General features: G+C 41.4%; 1 protein-coding gene across 4 annotated transcripts in view; it reads right to left on the bottom strand.

Annotated features, from left to right (window-relative positions):
• LOC125452515 (KH domain-containing, RNA-binding, signal transduction-associated protein 2-like) overlaps positions 1–15,853 on the bottom strand; it is a 507,520-nt gene that overhangs the window by 194,084 nt on the left and 297,583 nt on the right. For all 4 annotated transcript variants that reach the window (XR_007247568.2, XR_007247564.2, XM_059645528.1 and 1 more), the window contains exon 6: positions 13,305–13,491. Coding sequence is in view for 2 of the 4 variants with exons in the window: in XM_059645528.1 (XP_059501511.1) it covers positions 13,305–13,491 (187 nt within the window). In the remaining 2 variants the exon portion in view is untranslated. The remainder of the gene's footprint in view (positions 1–13,304; positions 13,492–15,853) is intronic.

The following is a 15,853-nucleotide window of genomic DNA, read 5'->3' as shown; positions in this document are numbered from 1 at the left end:
TGCATCATCTAATAAAGGATGAATTGAAGTTAAGGAATTGCCTGAGTGAAGATTTGCAGTCATTATCTCTTTATTGTGCTTTATTTCCATGAACAGTAAAATTTTGTTGTGAGTTACAATGCAAGTTTGCAAAAAAATAAATTTAAGGCTCATGCCAAAACCGTAGGCATAGCAACTCTTGTGCAATGAAATAAGAACTAAAATTACTCTCTAAAATGATCTGTCTGGATTTTTGTTTCTGCTCCCATGTCAATGGGAAAGAAACAAAGAGGGAGATTCCGAAGAGTGAGAGGCAAGAAGATCTGGCAGCATTTTCCTCTTGTTGGTTCAGTGACTGAATTACATCTGAAGGAAACCCATCTAACAGAGGAGGAATGGGGGCCGTTGAAGGAAGCAGGGTATCTCAAAAAACCACCCATTCATCATTGAAATGGTCTTGGACAAAAATAAGTTAATAACTTCACAATCCGTGCTTTTGATAAAACACTGAATTCTCAGAGAGATGAAATCAATGCACTTTATGAGCTGGGTGACGGTGCATGCTGCAACACACATCACTGTGCAAACTAGGAAAAGAACATTTTTCCAGGATTTTTACTTGTTTTGAGATAAATAATTTATAAAATTATGACGGGATTTGATAACATAGGTGTCATCAAGATTTTTACACTGGTGGGGAGGGACCAGAACTAGAGGCCATTAATATAAGATGGTTGCAACAAATCCAGGAGGGAATTCAGGAGTAATTGTTTCACCCAGAGCTTGGTGAGAATGTGGAATCTGCTTCAGTGTACAGTATCATTGTGCTTATGGGGAGGCTTGATAAATAAACATGCAAGTGTTATTAATGTGAGGTAATGTAAAGTGGGAGGAGACTCTCGGGGTACTGCTTCTTCACTGTCACTCGATCCAAATCTTGAAATATCCTCCTCTAACAGCACTGTGGGTGTATCTACACCCCAAGGACTGCAGATGTTCAAGAAAGCAGTTCACTGCTAACTTCTCAAGGGCAATTAGGGATGGATAATAAATGCTGGCTCAGTCAGCGATACCCACATCCCATGAGCGAATAAAAGAAAATACACACAGGCAGAGAACTGATGGGCTGAACAGCCTATCTCTATGGCATTGTGTCAATATAATACTGTTGAAACCCAGGTGGAATTACACCTGTATGGATCTTGAATGAAACTGTAGTCACTAATAATGCTCTCTACAATTGCACAACTGAACAATCTGAAACAGTCAGACCCTCAGGTCACTCAAGGTCATGGTTGATCTGTATCTCAGCAGCACTTACTCATCCTTGGCCTATCTCTCTCAATGCCATTACTTAATAAATATCTAGCAGTCTCAATATCAAAAGCTTCAATTGTTCCCCAGGATCCACAATTTCTTGAGGAAAGCAACCCAGATTACCAGGACACTTTGTGTTTAAGAAAAACTTTCCCTGAATTCACTTTTGAAAGTTTTTGCCCCAGTTTTATAATTTTACTTTGTTTAGATTTAACATCTGAGTTTCAGACAGAAATTGCTTTTGAGACCAATTGAGTTAAAATTCTATCATACCATTCCTTTCCGGAGGCTCTTTTACGACAAGGTTATTAATTGACCCAGAGTCATTACATAACTCTGAGCCTATAACGGATGTTCCCATTAGGTGATTTGGCATACTGGTCGAGAAAACTACACCACATACAATTCATGAACTCACTCTCCACATCGTTATTGCAAATTTGGTTTGCTCAGTCCATTTGAAGATTCATATCCCCTATAATCACTGTATTACACTTGTTACATCAACCTCTAATTTCCTAGATTTTACTCTGCTTGACACTGAAATTACTGTTAAGTAGCCTGTGGCTACTCTCGTCACAGTTTTTTCTTTCTTCGTTCCATCCAAACTGATTCTATATCTTGATTTTCTAAGTAAATATCCTTTTTCTCTTGTTCTTACCTTTTAATATCAAGCTTCTCTGATTCTCCATGTCCATTCTATCCATCTCTTCTAAAGCCGAAGATCCTGAAAAGTGTAAAATCCAACTTTGCTCGTTCTGTAACCGCCTCTCCATAACAATAATCTGCTGTAACCCATGGATGAATAATGTAGATAAAAGTTAAGGTGTAGAGCTGGATGAACACAGCGGGCCAAGCAGCATCAGAGGAGGAGGAAGGTTGACATTTTGGACCTTTTCTGGAGAAGGGTCTTGGCCCAAAACGTCAGCCTTCCTGCTCGGCCTGCTGTGTTTATCCAGCTCTACACCTTGGTATCTCAGATTTTCCAGCATCTGCAGTTCCCACTATCTCTAGATAAAAGTTAACATGCTTTTTTTGTGAACGTTTTTGAATATTCATATATCGCACATTTACCTGCAGCTTATAATTATATTTTCCCCTGAAGTCACTTTAGTAAAAAAACCCTATTATTTTATTACGCTCTCTGTCCCTTCTCAACCAACTCTGTTCATTTTCACCTGAATCGATATTTGACTCTTCATCCTTGACATCTTCTTTGCCACATTTGAATTAATGCTGTTCCAAAGCCTCTCATACATCAACATGCCAGGTCACTAGCCCCAGTTTGGTTAAAGTGAAACATATCCCAACAGAACACTTCCCTCAGATACCATGTATCATTCCAGTACCTGTTGAATTGAAATCTTTGGCCCATCTGTTTATCTTCCAGCTAAGCACCTTACACTCTAACCCAATAGTTTCAATGTCAATTCAAAGGAAGGTTCAGGAAAAATCCACAGCAAGATAGTTGGTTTTTAATTTCAACACTCATTTCTCAAACTTCCTTAGCAGAACCTCATTCCTAATTTTACTCATGTCATTCCTTCCCACATGGACCACAATGACCCATTTGTTTCCCTCACAGTCTATGCTCCTCTATCCGTGAGGTGCAGATGCAGAGAACTGTCTCCAATCTCCTGACCATACTGTCATCTATGACTGCCACATTTCTCTTCTCTCCACCCACTTGAAAGGTACTACAGTGCCATGGTCATTTTGCTCATTCACTTCGCTCACTTGATCCTGTTTTGTCAAGGCAGCAAGAATTTTTGACCATGTTCGGAAAGGGCAATGGTCAAGGATGCCCCGGTTTCAAAGGGTAGTGGAGGCCAGGCCCTTGTATGCTTGACTCTACAACAACCTCCTATCGTGAAACAACTTACCAGCCTGCACAGCTACCGAATCCAGCTGGTGTGACTGCCATCACAGGTGTCCAGATAACCATTGCCTCTCTCCCACATTAAATTCCCTCTAAGGCCAACTGCACAGAATTAAACACAGCACTGCAGGTGGAAATCGGTATGAATGAAATACATCTTCCAGCCCAAGATAACAAAGTGTGGAGATGGATGAATACAGCAGGCCAAGCAGCATCTCAGGAGCACAAAAGCTAACGTTTCGGGCCCAGACCCTTCATTAGGCCTGAAACGTTAGCTTTTGTGCTCCTGAGATGCTGCTTGGCCTGCTGTGTTCATCCAGCTCCACACTTTGTTATCTTGGATTCTCCAGCATTTGCAGTTCCCATTATCACTGATACATCTTCCAGCCCACTCACTGTCAGAAGTTTACATTTGGATATGTAGGGCGTGAAACAGAGCTCACAGTCAGGAGTAAAAAACTTCACCAAAGATGTTGCAACAGGCAAGAAAATATAGCAAACAAGCATGCTTTCATCCTGATCTACTGCACTGGGAAGGCATTGTATATCAAGATCTACATATCTTTTAACTCAATATTGAATTTTTTCTCCTTTACATTGAGTTGTGGGCCTCAGCGAGAATCAATTAATTGCAGAAAGTCAGTTCAGAGGCAAATGATTACAAGCAGAAAGGAAGATTTGTCTTTCACACCATTTTCACGTCTCAAAGTGTCTTTCAGCCATTAAAATACTTCTGAAGGGCAGTCACTGCCGTAAGAAACCCAGCCATTCAGCCACACACAGCAAGGTCCCACAAACAACAATGTGATTGGGAGCAGGGAATCTGTTTGAGTTAGATATTGGTTGGGACACCAGAGAGAAATTCCCTGTTCTTCTTCTAACTTTCACATCTACTGAAGGGAAAGAAAGATATCTTGGATTATTTTGGGTTTCACATGGAGAACAGCACCCTGAACAGAGTGGAAATATGGATCTCAGTGAGGGGCCGTTGCTGCAGAGTAAATGTGAAGGAAGTTCGGTGCACAAATGCGAGCAGAGAAGTCTGCTTCTTTGATTAATTCCCCTGCCTCATGTAACAAACTGATTTCAAGGACCCTGAAAGAGAGGAAGAAATCGCATGCTACTTTTGTGATGTCTCCTTTCTCACTGCTGTAATGGAATCTGCAAGTGATTACTGAGCAGCAATATCATCAGGAGCTCTTGGTGACATCACAAGCCACAACTGAGAGGCTCAAGTGACTTTTCAGTTGCCACCTGAAACTGAAGGGAGATTGTCGCCTTTGAATTCACTTCAGGGTATAAATGATGTGTGGCGCGCAGGTCAGGAGAGTCGATTATTCAGCATGCAGACCTTTTCCTCATGTAGTCTGACACCAAGAGGTCAGTAATGCACTCTGAGAAATGAACAACCGAGGAATACTTTGTGGTCCAGTTATTTTAAGGTGGTGAACAGAAGACAGTCATTCGACAACTGTTCAACAGCCCTTCTGGATTATGGCTTATTTGTCCGATCACGATATCAATGAAGACAGATTCAGCTTGAACTGCAGATTTTTGAATATGCTGGCTGGCATTTACTGTACAATGCAATGCTGGATAAATTTAGATTCTTGCTAAACAAGGGGGTGAATCTGCAGGTAGAGCAGGCTCAGGGGAATCTATTCCTGCTTCTTATTTGGAGTTGAAATCAGTCTCAGTGCAAATTAATCTAACCTCTGGTGGTATGGGGAGCTGGAGATTTTGGGTTTGAAGTGGGGCTAGAGCAGGCAACTGCTGCAAAATTGGCTGAAAATCCACCCAAAGTTGAGACATCACTTACATAAAACATCAACACAGGCAGTTTGGCAAAGTTGGCTCCTTCAAATGCCAAGCCTGCCCTGGGAAGCATACCTTGTGGATGGTTTGAGGAAATCTCTGATCCTTATGGTTTCATATTGAGATAAATAAGGATAAAAATGACCGACCTAACCATTAGCTAACAAGGGTTAGAACTCTCATCTCCACATAAGAAAATTGCGGGCTCAAGACCCATAGGACAGAACTTTACTCTTGATGGCGTGGTATGAGGAATGGAAAATATACAGTGGACGAAAACATCAGATACTTGACATTAAGAAATATTTTTCTGATTATAATTACCTTGACCTTAAATGGCAACTGCCTTGTTCACACATCTGTGTTTCATTCATGACCAAACTCACTTTATTTATATGGCACATACAATTGTCCTTCTTCCATGAAAAAGCTAGAGGGGGCAAATTCCTGGGAGCACACCAAACATTTGTCCCGCCCACCTTGCAACTAATTCTTCAACACGATGCCCCTTAATGCTCAATAAGCATCATCTTCCTTAACCTTCATCCATGTAACTTGCACTCAGCAAACCATCAACTTCACCATATCGCTATGTCTGCTCTCGGGCCAACCCATACACAACGTCAATCCTTCAAATCCTTCCCTTTAGATCTAAGGGACACTGATGACCTGAATGCATCTGTCAGACTGCTTTGTGTGCAAAGATAGACATGCATCTGCACAGCATGCACCTTACTGTTCTTAGCTTGCTTTCTTAGCATTCACTCATTTTGAGTTTACTTGGAGGTTAAAAGCCTCTGTCTATTTTACATTGTTTTCTGAACTGCATGGGGTCTTCAGTACTCAGTTACAAGTTGCCAACCTCTTTGGCTTTCTTTGCTTTTTAATGCAGACGGAGAGGCAGGCAGTTTGTCACAGTGGGAAGCACTGAACAGTCTGGGGTGAACATGTTACTGCACAGCATCCTGCTATGTCAATGTCACACCAATAACATGTGCCAGCAATTTACAGGACAAACACATTGCTTCAAGCAAATAGCCATGTGTGAATGTCAAAAGGCAACAGTTGGTGCTGTCGTGAAAGAAGACTATAGATAGTCAGGAAGTACTGCACAACCAGTCCTTTTCGTAACAAACATCTCCAGGCCCTAAATTACTGGCAGGTGGTTCAGCTGTCCCTCCTTACTGGGTTAAGATTAAACTTCTATGCCTGCTATGCTAATAGGAAATGAATTGGACACAAGGGCACCAGCTACTTTCCTGGAGTCAAAGCATAAAGGGCAAGGTATGAAACCCTGCCTAGGTGCTCTGGTCTGCACAGCTTAAGTATTTCCACAGCTGGTTATACAGGAGTTATACCTGCAAAAGGTACGGTGCGGAATACATTCATTTAAATGAGTGAGGCAGCGATGATTGAGGCCCTTCTGTGTAATTTTGTCTGGTGGTTTAAAAAGCCCACTTCAAAAAACTTGGTGGTTCTACCTGAACTGCCCTCCACTCAGTGGTAAGATACGGCAATGGTCACTTAAGAAATGTAATACCACCTTCAGACATCTAACATACTTTCAGTAACACTTCGATTCCCACTCCACTAAGTTGAACTCATCGACCAGATGAACACATCAGGTCAGGACTGAGGGAATGCTGTATTGTTGAAGGTGACATCTTTTGGATTAAACATTGAATCCTACTAAATCTCTTTTGAATGTAAAACATTGCACAGCATTATTTTGAAGAATAATATGGGACATTTTCTCTCATGTCCTAGCTGATAAATTTCCTTCAACCAACGTCACATTACTTGGTCATTACCACATGGCTGTTGAGGAATCCTCAAATTGGCTACAGTGCTTCATGCATGTAGAGTGGAAGCAGTGTGAACCATTTACAAACTGCCTTGTAGTAACTCACCAAGTCTTCTTGAACCGCACCTTCCAAACCTGTGGCATCTATAACCTATAAAGCACATGTATAGGAACTCTAAGTTCCCCTTCAAGTGACTCACCATCTGGAAATGTATTGCTGTACCTTCAGTGTTGCTGGGTCAAAATCCCGGAATTCCCACCCAACAGCTTTGTGGCTCTATCTAACCACATGTACTGCAGCAGTTCGAAAAGGCAACTCAATACTACCTCGTCAAGGAAAATTGGAACAAACAGTATTGTTGGCCTTGAAACTTGCACCCAATAACAAGTATGAAAAAAAAATCATGGTGATACTGTGAGGTTGTGAAGGCAGTATGCTAATAAAGTCTTTATTTTGTGATGTACACAACCCAAAAGGGAAGAATAGGTTATTCAGGAATGTTTTAAGTTAAAGGTACTTCAGCAGATCACCATCACCTTCTCAACATTAATTCCGAATTAGTCTAGTCTTCCCATAACAGAAAGAAAAGTCACAACAGTGACAACATTTCAAAAGCACTTATTTTGCTGTAAATATGGTTTGAGATAGCTCAAGGTTGTGAAAGGTGCTATTCAAAGGCAGATAATCACTTTTGTGGTTGTTGGTTATCTCAGTTGCTGTTTGGTGGGTTTGCGATGCAGAGTAATGCCACAGCATATGTTCAATTCCCAAACTGGCTGAGGTTACCTTGAAGGTCCCACCTTGTCAACCTCTCTCCTCGCCTGAGGGGTGGTGACCCTCAGATTAAACCACCACCAGTGTCTCTCTCATGAAAGAGCAGCCCCATGGTCCAGTGGGGCTATGATGCCTTTACTTTTATCTATTATTTTTGTTTTCCAATGGCTGGAAAATTTCAAAGCATCATTGATACTGTTTACCTCTCCATTTACCCTTACCAAATTGTTAATTAATGAGATGCTTACTCAGTCATCTCCTGAAATTGAGAACAATCACATGTAATGTATAAGCCCCAATGAGTAGAAATACAGTGAGGAGGAGCTTGTGTTCAACGCTGAGTCTGTTGCATATATGTATAAGAAGTGTTTACAGGGATGTGGAACAAATGCTGGCAAATGGGACTAGATTTATTTGGGATAACTGGTCGGCATGGATGAGTTGGACCAAAGGGTCTGTTTCAGTACTGTATATCTCTATTGCTCTATGCAGATAGATATAAAGCTATAGGTAGAGTGGTCCACAGGAATGAGGGGCGTACCCCTAATAGCACAAGCTATTGATCTTGAGAAAATTACTTGCAGCATATACCACAAATGTTAATGGAGAGATCCAAACAGAAACAAGTGCTAGATAAATTCAAACAAGAATCAGAGAAATCGTATAAAAGGAAGCCATTTTTTATTTTGATTCATTCATGACATGAGAGCGTTGCTGGCTGGGCTAAAATTTGTTACTGATTCCTAATTACCCTCGAGGTGATGGGGGAACTTGCAGCTGGTGGACTTTCCATGTATTTGCTGCCCTTGTTCTTCCAGCTGGTAGAAATTGTGGGCTTTAAAGGTGCTGTCTGGGGAGTCATGATGAATTTTTTGCAGTGCATCTTCTGGATGGTACAAACTGCTGCTACTTTGTCTTAATGATAAAGGGAGTTAAAGTTTGTGGTTGTGATACCAATCAAACAGGCTGCTTTCTCTTGGATAGTGTCAAGCTTCTTGTGTGTTGATGGAGCTGCACTCATCCAAGCAAGTGGGGAGTATTCCATCACACTCCTGATCTGTGCCTTATAGACAGTGGACTGGCTTTGGGGAGTCAGGAGGGGAGCACTCACTGAAAGATTTAGTCTATCTTGTTTGTGCTAACTTCATAGAAGAACTCCCCAATTCTATCCATTGCCCCAGTCTCTGCCTAAAACTGTTTTAAGTATTTATCCAGTTGTCTCTTGAATGCTTCTGGTGAATCTGCTTCCGCTGTCCTTCAGGAAGTGCATTTCACATCACAGCAATACATTACATGCTAAGTTATAAATGGATAGTGAGAAATCTCAAAAAAAAATTATAATTGTAATCATGCCGTGAAAGAAGAAAAACAAAAGAAAACTGTGCGCTTAGTTTCTACTCAAGAAGAAATTCCTTTCCCCACTAAGTGTTAAATTCTGAATTTCAGTTTCCAGTGAGATTAGTAAATGTTACCATCCAGAGGGAGGATTATAACAAGAAAAGAGACTGGTCCCAGCAGCCTGACACTGAATGATACTCATGATAACCCAGTAGCATTAGCCTATGGCTTAGTGCTTTTATATTGAGCTCACCAGCATGTGATTTCTCAGCAGTTGAGTGCAGAAGCAGGAAATCATGATCAGCAACTCACCAGCAAATTAAGCAGGAGCAAAAGGCTTCAGTCGTGTGACTATTCCTTTGTCAGTTCACTGATCGCCAGTAGATACAAGGCAGGTAGTGAGAGCTAAAAACTCCAACTATGTCCTATTTCATCCAGTTCATGCTTCATTGTCCAGTGATATTTCGGGAGCAGAACACAGAATAACATTGCCTCTCTCCCTCCATAGCTCCTCTCAAAGACCTGAAACACTCACATTTATATTGTGTTGGCCTTTAATCCAAAACTGGTAATAGTAAGGAACATTTTTATGGACTATTAAATGCTTGCGGAATATGGAAATTTTTTAATGTATGAAAAGGATTTTTCTCAGAGTTTATGCAAAGGGATCAACTCTAATTGTTCGATAATAAGAAATGGTGGTCCAGTCAGTAAGGGCACATGGTACGTTTGAGAGAACCTTCACCTGAGTAAGACAAAGGTCGAGTTAGTATATTTGAGAATTTAGTTCAGAATGTAAGTTCATCTATTAATTTTTTTTTCAATTCAATTTTAGAGTAAAATTCAGATTCTGAACTAGCACTGAGAGCCTTCAAGTAAGTAAAATAGCCTGGTTAGACAGACAGGTGCTTGATAGCAGCAGTTGTCTCTCAATCATCGGACTCCCTTGTCTGAATAAGTTGCCTATTAATATAGCAGGAAACTAAGTTACAGAGTGTCTCATCACGTCCATGGAATAAACTGGTTCTTTTAAAGTACAGTTCAGTAAGGGAGCACAGCCAGGGTGAGCAAGACTTCATCATTGTAAGACAGCAACAGAAGTTGAGTGAATATAAAATGCAAATTGTGAAGACGAGGACAGAGGTTCTTTTAGTAAAGTTTACCATAAGAAGTAAAGTGTGCTAAATTGGTAGTTTGGAGCAGTTGCTTTTTTATTCTTTTTCAGTAAGGTCTCTGGTAAGGAACTGCTGTTGGAGACTGTCTTTAAATTGCTGTAAATTTGAAAAGCATTTTTTTTAAAGTAGCTAAAGTTTCATTTAACTAAGCAACAATAAGAATATGAGAAAGTCAGGACCAATTTATTAAAGCAATAAAAGACGTCCAAAGCAGAATTAAGTTAACATAAGGGAAATTAAGTCAGGACATTGTAGCACTGCTCAGTTGAGTGTATGACCTGTGACATGTTGGAAGTCATGAACCCTATCACTGTTCTGCATGGCTAAATGTGTAGGAACTGCTGCCAGCTGTGGAATTTTAAGCTCTAGATTCCAGATTTGGAATTCACCTTCTGAACGAACATTCCAATGCAGATGAGAGACTAATATTGTCAGATTTATACTCCATAGCTGAGATGTTAAACCAGGGCTTTTGTCTGTTTATTTCAGTGCTGTAGATGGAGCTATTTGCATCACTACACAATCTGAAATCTTGTGTGGAGATCTATTCCTGGTCAACTTGGCTGACATTATTCAAAAACAGTACATTGGCCATTCATATGTCTGTTGATTGTGGGAATATGCCAGTAATAAAATTAGGGCATTGTTAATAGGGATGTGCTGTTGAGGCTTATGACCATGAACTGATCAGGATAGACACAAGAATACTACCTTTCAAATGAAACAATAGTCTATGTTGCATGAGAAAAGGAAACTGGCTGGCTGTAATTCATCACAATATGCCATGAAGAATGCACCAGGGAGCTACTGACCACATGCTTTCTTTTAAATTAAAAAAAGGCAAGAATAGTACATGCTCATTTTTTTCTGCAGGTCCTATGCATACATCTAACAAGTGTAAGTGAGCTACACTGAGAGCTCTGAGATAATAAAATGTGAGGCTGGATGAACACAGCAGGCCAAGCAGCATCTCAGGAGCACAAAAGCTGACGTTTCGGGCCTAGACCCTTCATCCAAAAGGGTGAAGGGTCTAGGCCCGAAATGTCAGCTTTTGTGCTCCTGAGATGCTGCTTGGCCTGCTGTGTTCATCCAGCCTCACATTTTATTATCTTGGACTCTCCAGCATCTGCAGTTCCCATTATCTCTTACACTGAGAGCTCTACTTACATTAGTTGCCGGTGTAACTCTCAGCACATTTGGTGATTGTTCATCAAATGGTGTCGAATTGCAACACGTAAAGACCACTTTTCTTTTTCAGACAATAGAAGATACTGTTTTAAATCAGGGACTGAAGAAGTTGAGGTTGTTTTTAAAACAACAAACTCATAGCGCAAGTATGACGTTGCTTTATTTAAACAGTGGAGGGGGATGGTAGACACATCAGTTCTGTGGGTCTGGGTCCAGGGCAGGTTTACCCGTGGACAGACACTTGTACATCTATACTTTCAAACTTTTTACGTTTAAGAAATACTCTACACATCTGTTCCTCCTAACAAAGTTGATAACCTCATGCTGTTCCACATTATATTCCATCTATTGTGTTCTTGTGCATTCACCAAGTTTGTCCAAACCCTCCTGAAAATGAGCTATATCTTCCTCACAATATAAATTCCCATTTAGCTTTGAATCATTTGGAAATATTACTTTTGGTCCACAGTTTAAATGCATTAATATATATCACTTTGGTGTGTACCATCCTCAAAAAACTCGAACAAATCCATTAAACACAATTTGTCATTCACAAATCCAAGGTGACTATTCCCACTTAGATCACTAATTATCAAGCGTCCATTTATTTCATCCTTTATAATAGATTCTTGCATTTTCCCTCCTACTAATAAGGCTAAAAAGTCTATAGTTTCCTGTCTTATCTCTTGCTCTATTCTTAAATAGTGGAATAAAATTTGCTAGTTTCCAACCTGTAGGTATTATACCAGAATGTACATACATTTAAAAGATGATCAACTGTACATCGACTATCTCTACAGGCAGCTCCTTCAACATTTTGGGATTTGGGTCCCTGGGACTTAACAACTTTCAACACCACTAATTTATTCACATGTTCTTTTTATTCATATCAATTTCCTTCAACACCTCATTCTCCTAGTCAAATTGATCCCTAATTCAGGGAGGTTTCACAGTGAAACCAGACACAAGGTAATCGTTTAGCTTCTCTGCTTTTTCTCTACTCCCCCATTATCAATTCTGCTGCCTCTGCCTTTGAATAGGCATCAATCTGGGAGCCATCACACTCCACCCCTATCTTCATCTCTGAATCCCCTTGTACCTTCTTCCACTGTGATTTCCCCAATCCCTCCATCACCCATAGTAATTGCCAGTGTTCTGAGTCGCTCTGTGATCCTGAGGCTCAGAATGTGGAGGGCAGTGGGGTGTGGGAGGTCGTGCAAGAAACCGTGATCTCCTCTGTGGGGTTGTGTGAACTCAGAGGCTCAAGAGTTGTCAGAATCCAATGGCTGGCACCTCTCACTAAGTGGTACCTCTGCCCCTTAAGGTGTTGATTCCAGGGAATGACCACTGGTGAGACTGTGGTTGCCTTCCTGAACGTAAACAGTCAACCACTTGTTAAAATGTACTGTGCCACTTAAAACTGGCACAATATCTAAGGGACAATGAGGAATTGAAAGAAGACTATTATAAAAGTTAATTTCTCCACTGTTTCCTTGAGTGCATTATATACATCTATAAGTGCCAGAAAGCCTTTGTTCTGCTACTGAGAAATTTTAGGTTTCACAAAGCTTGGACTGTAAATGGTGACTTTTGATTCAAGGGCATCCCAGTTGAATGTGCTTCTGTCCTCATCCAGTTTTGCACTTACAAATTCTTTTCATGTAAATATTTCCAGCCTACATCTAAGGATCAAGTCCTGGCTTCACACATGCTCACGTTCTTGTTGCTCACACATGCTGATCATATGTATACAAGTTTCTGTCATTCACACCTTAACATGTTCTAACATGGAAATAATTAAGGACAGGAATCCAGGCCAACATCTCAGCCCAGGGGCACTGAACCCGAAATCAACTGCTTCCTGACATCTTCCAGAAGTCAATTAATTCGGGGTGGATCAGGATTGTAACCTATGATTCCCTGGGACAAATTTCCCATTTGCCAGTCAATATCATTAACCACTGAACCATATGTGCCTCTGACACATTGTTACTATTGTATTGAAATGGAAAGGGTACATGTCTGGGTACTCACATATTCATCGTAAGTATCTTGTTCTGGTGGAGGTGCTGGTCGATAGCCAGATGCTCCTGGTCCTCCCCTGCTACGTGGTGCTGAAGTTCCCCTCACTGCATGGGATAGAGAAAGTACCCCCCGTGCCACTGATGTTCCTCGGGGCACTGGAACTCCTCGTCCAGGAAGGACAGTGCTAGCACGTCCCCTAAAATAACATAGAACAGGGACATAAAACAAACAATTCCAGATGCTGGAGATCTGACACAAACAAAAACAGAAAATTCTGAACAAATTCAGCAGGTCTGGCAGCATGTATGAAGAGGAAACAGAGTTAATGTCTTGAGTCCAGTGACCCTTCTTCAGAACACAGAATTGTTTTTTGTTTGAACATAGAACAGTAGATGGGTGTGGGCATCTTTGGTATTTAGTTACTCTGAAAAAAGTAATGGTCATCCTTCTTGAACCACTGCCAGTGAGTTCATATGGTTGAGCAACTTTCTAGCCCACTCCAGAGGGCAGTTTTGAGATGGAATTGGAGCAGAGTCAAATGGAGAAAGGATTGGGTGAGTATGGCCAATTTCCTTCCCTGAAGGGATATTTGTGAACCATTTGGGTTTTTATCGTAATCTGACAGTTCATGGTCAGCTTTACTAATGCTAATTGGTATTTTCAGGTTTTCATTATTTGAACTGAATTCCAATTCTGAAATTGCTATTGTGGGATTTAAACTTGTGAACTCTCTCAATTACCAGTCCAGATCTAGCTGGTTAACTTGGTCCAGTAAAGTGACTATCGTATGCTACATCAAACATTAAAAGGAATATCAAAATACATGTTAAGTACTAAACTATTCAATACAGAAAAGGAAACAGAAATTGATTGAACTTCATAAAAGAAAGAACATGCAATGTTGTAGCTACTGGAGAAAGCAAAGAGGGCAATTTGTTACTGTGTAAAGCACCCATGACGTACTGCAACATAGAACTACAGTATAGTAAAAGAACAGGCCCTTCTGCCCACCTTGTCTGTGCCAACCAAGATGCCATAATCCCACCTGCCTGCACATGGTATGTATTCCTCTATTCCTGCCTGTTCGTGTGTCTGCATGCTTGCAAGACTTTGCTATATCTGCTTCTTCCATCTCAGGTGGCAGTGCATTTCAGGCACCAACACTAAGGGCGGCACGGTGGCTCAGTGGTTAGCATTGCAGCCTCACAGTGCCAGGGACCCGGGTTCGATTCCAGCCTCGGGTAACTGTCTGTGCGGAGTTTGCACGTTCTCCCCATGTCTGCGTGGATTTCTTCCGGGTGCTCCGGTTTCCTCCCACAGTCCAAAGATGTGCAGGCTAGGTGGATTGGCCATTGGAAATTGCCTGTAGTGTTCAGGAGTGTGTGGGTTATAGGGGGATGGGTCTGGGTGGGATGCTCTAAGGGGCAGTGTGGACTTGTTGGGCCGAAGGGCCTGTTTCCACACCGCAGGTAATCGAATCTCTATGTAAAAAAAAACTTACCTTGCACATCTCCTTTAAATTATTCTCCCCTGTCACCTTAAATCTATGCTCCCTTTTATTTGACATTTTCACCCTGGGAAAAAGACGCCCACTATCCACTCTAATCATGCCTCTCATAACTTCTAACAGGTTGAGCATCAGCCTCCAATACTATAGCCAAAACAGTCCAAGTTTGTCCAACCTCTCATTATAGTTAATACACTCCAATGCAGGCAACATCCTGATAAACTTCTTTTGCAAAGCCTCCACATCCTTCCTATTGTGTGGCAAACGGAACTGCACACAATACTCCAAATATGGACTAACTAAGGTTTTATCCAGCAACAATATGACTTAGTAACTTTGATAATTAATGCCTGGATTGATGAAGGCAAACATGCTGCACCTTCTTTGCCATCTTATCCACTTGTGTTGCCACTTTCAGGGTGCTATGGACTTGCGCCCCAAGATCCCTCTGTGTATCGATGCTGCTAAGAGTCCTGCCATTTCCTGTATACCTTCCTCTTGCATTTTCCCTCCCAAAATGCATCACTTCACACTTGTCCAGATTGAACTCCATCCTCTCTTTCTGCATCCTACTTTCCAATATTGTGCTGTATCTTTTGAGAACAGACTCTACTATTTTCATGTCAGGTGCCAACTTACTAACCAGTCCACCACATTTTTATCCAAATCATTTATATATTGCAAACAACTGAGGTCCCAGCTCTGATCCTTGTAGAACAGCGTTGGTCACAGACCTCCAGTCAGAAAAATACCCCGAAAAGGCGCAACAGGCAGCATGGTGGCTCAGTGGTTAGCACTGCAGCATCACAGCGCCAGTGACCCAGGTTCGATTCCAGCCTCGGGCGACTGTCTGTGTGGAGTTTGCACATTTTCCCTGTGTCTGCGTGGGTTTCCTCCAGCTGCTCCGGCTTCCTTCCACAGTCCAAAGATGTGCAGGCTAGGTGGATGGCCATGCTAAATTGCCTGTAGTGTTCAGGGGTATGTGGGTTATAGAGGGATGGGTCTGGGTGGGATGTTTCAAGGGCGGTGTGGACTTGTTGGGCTGAAGGGC

Source organism: Stegostoma tigrinum, chromosome 4 (genome assembly GCF_030684315.1).
Source record: "Stegostoma tigrinum isolate sSteTig4 chromosome 4, sSteTig4.hap1, whole genome shotgun sequence".
NCBI lineage: Eukaryota > Metazoa > Chordata > Chondrichthyes > Orectolobiformes > Stegostomatidae > Stegostoma > Stegostoma tigrinum.
Note: the sequence above shows the minus strand (reverse complement) of the source record. Positions and strands in the feature narration are given on the sequence as shown.